This window comes from Micropterus dolomieu, linkage group LG14 (genome assembly GCF_021292245.1).
Source record: "Micropterus dolomieu isolate WLL.071019.BEF.003 ecotype Adirondacks linkage group LG14, ASM2129224v1, whole genome shotgun sequence".
Classification (NCBI taxonomy): domain Eukaryota; kingdom Metazoa; phylum Chordata; class Actinopteri; order Centrarchiformes; family Centrarchidae; genus Micropterus; species Micropterus dolomieu.
The window spans coordinates 9,394,174-9,396,890 of NC_060163.1; the positions used below are offsets into that span (position 1 = coordinate 9,394,174).

Genomic DNA, 2,717 nt, shown 5'->3' on the forward strand with positions numbered 1-2,717 from the left:
ATAAACACATACATTCACTTTTACTGTTAACTTGCCCTCTGATAATTCACCAGATGTAGTATCACTGTATGACGTTAAGCATGATGTAAATAAAGATGTGACGATGCAGCATGGTGGAGGCTGATCACAAGTACACAACAACTTACTGGATCTCCGTTGAGTCCCAAAGTGCAGATCAAGGTCCATGAACTTCACCATGTCAGTGAGCTTGTCATAGTCTGTATCCTCCCCGAGCTAAACATAGACAAGGGCATACTCTGTACTCTCCAAAAGACACAGTCATGGGTTTGTAACCTAGAAGTAGCTGTCTAGAAATATTTTTATTTACACAGATAAGGTTGCAAAGCAGTCCAACATTAGATATGAGTAGATGAGATCCACTGTGTGTTCTGCTTACAAAAACAAGATTTTAGCTTCGATGCTTCTATGACTCATCAGAGACACAACAGAGCAGATGAGTAGGTCTTTCCAAATATGGGAAGAGACGTGTTGGAGGAGTGAGAAAGTTCACAGCCAAAGTGGGAAGATTCACAAGTCAAGTGATTTTTTGCTCTATTTACTGTATGCAAAATACTCGATTCTTCTGACATAGTTGTGCTACTTTATCCAAGACTAATGTAACAGAGTAAGAGTTCACTGCTCACCTGACCCCATATGGTTCCCTCGGAGTTCTCCACCTGCTCCCAACGCAGCCTCTTCACACTCATGTGGTTGGTGTCCGAGGCGTGGTGGCCCGGCTTGGGCAGTGGAGGAGGGTCGCAGGGTGGGGGCAGGGGTGGAGGTGGCGGCGGCGGTGCCTAAGAGATAAAAAGAAAAAAAAAAAAGAACTCTCTTTTAAAATTTATAAGATATTTTCAGCAGTAAGCATCATTCTTGCATAGTACATGTTCACAAGATAACTCATTTGTGTCAAGATACAAAAAGAACGAAGAAACAGATGTTACCTGTTGAGATTGGTGCTCTTGCCGTGGGGTTTCATAGGTTTTAGTGTGAGTGGGGAGGGTGGAGTGAGAAGCTGGAGGCTTGGAGAGCAGCGAGGAGCCGGCGGGGCCTTGGCTGTGACACTGGGACAGGCTGTGATCCTGGAGGGATGGCGGCAGCGGGCCCTGGTAGCTGTGTTGGTGGTGGAGCTGGTGGTGCCTCTGGAGGACGAGCTGGCTCGGTCTCAGCGGCTGAGGGGACGGCTGCGGGGACGGCTGCTGGATAGGCTGGGGCTGGCTAAGCTGCCGGGGGAGGTAGCTAGGGCGGGATGGCTGGGAGGAGCGTAGGGTGGAGGAACCCAGGGTGGTGTGGCCGTGCGAGAGGCGGGTGGAGGTGGCCTGGAAGCGGTGGTGAGTTTTCTCTGCTTCTTCTCTGGTGGGGAGCCCTTTGTGTAGAGGAGAGCGGCTGGACAGGAGGGTTCTGAGAGGGGGCGGGGGAGGAGGGATGATGGGGTGGTGCGGCTGGAAGGGCATCCGGCTGCGCGGGACATGCTCAGGGGAGAAGCGGACTGGCGGCAGGGGGTCAGTGAACTGGACAGGAGGTGGTATTAGAGCCTGGAAAGGCGGGGGAGGAGGGGGGCTCTGAGTGGGAGGTGGTGGGATGGGTTCAGAGCCTGAGGAGTAGCACGGAGAAGAGGCCTCGTCGCTGCTGCTGTGATCCTCACTGCTGCCACTGCTAAGCTGCCGAGGCATGAAGCCCAGGTCCTGATCCTCCTGGAAACTCATCTGGGGGGGAGGAGAGGTGCGCCATCAGACATTCAAATCACAACTTTCACCTCCACATACTCTTAACATACATCTGACTTGAATTAAAAATCTAAAGATGCAAAAATGCATTGTGACTCTTTTTAGTTTTATGCTCTTGCTTATGAATCTGCAATCTTTCTTTTTCTTTTTACCTACTTATGGGGCAGAAAAGCCATAAAAAGCAACAAAATTATAACAATCATTTTAAAACACATGCACTTAAATATTATCAGCACTCCAGACTGTATATTGACAAAAGGTGTAAAGTTGACTGCAAAATACTGAAAACAATACTTAAATGCTCAGTTTTAAAAATATGTGAATTATGCACAACATGCTGCCCCCCCGATTCCTGACAAAAACATGATTTACTTCAGCCAGCACCTCATTAGAACCTTAGATTGCTAGTCAGAAATAGGCAGAAAAAATTAGACTCTACTGTATAACCGAGTATCATGTTTTACTTACAGGCACCCCTCTTCTTCTGAAACCATGACAACCACCTTGATATATCTGTTCATGTGACACAAGTGTTCATTGTAGCGTACATTAGAGCTGCTCTAATGTAAACATGCAACACTACAACGTAATGACTTCAGTCAAATGTGAATTTGCTTATTATTTGATAATAACAAGCAAATGCACAACAGCAGGATTGTCTGTAAATAATGTCACATTTTAGCATCAAAAAAAGTAGTACGACATTAACTGAGAGACATTAGTATTATTTACCACAAACAAACAAGACCATTACAGTCACTACTTGCTTCTACACTGCATTGTAAAATATGTGCAACTGGGTCAGACTGGCCATCACTTTATTCCCAATCTCACTTGTTTACAGCAATTATAGTAAGATATTACAATTCACAATTTAAAATGACTTATTTGGAGGTAAAAATAGCATATATATATAGCACCTTTAAATTTTAAATTGAAATAATAATTATTATCCATATTATTCCTAGCCTCATGAGAACTTACATGAAC

General features: G+C 45.4%; 1 protein-coding gene across 4 annotated transcripts in view; it reads right to left on the reverse strand.

Moving 5' to 3' along the window:
* Positions 1-2,717, reverse strand: part of grid2ipb (glutamate receptor, ionotropic, delta 2 (Grid2) interacting protein, b) — a 40,689-nt gene that overhangs the window by 9,166 nt on the left and 28,806 nt on the right. For all 4 annotated transcript variants that reach the window (XM_046069282.1, XM_046069280.1, XM_046069281.1 and 1 more), the window contains 3 exons: positions 945-1,706; positions 645-797; positions 147-234 (listed from right to left, as the gene is read on the reverse strand). In XM_046069282.1, coding sequence (XP_045925238.1) covers positions 147-234; positions 645-797; positions 945-1,706 — 1,003 coding nt within the window. The remainder of the gene's footprint in view (positions 1-146; positions 235-644; positions 798-944; positions 1,707-2,717) is intronic.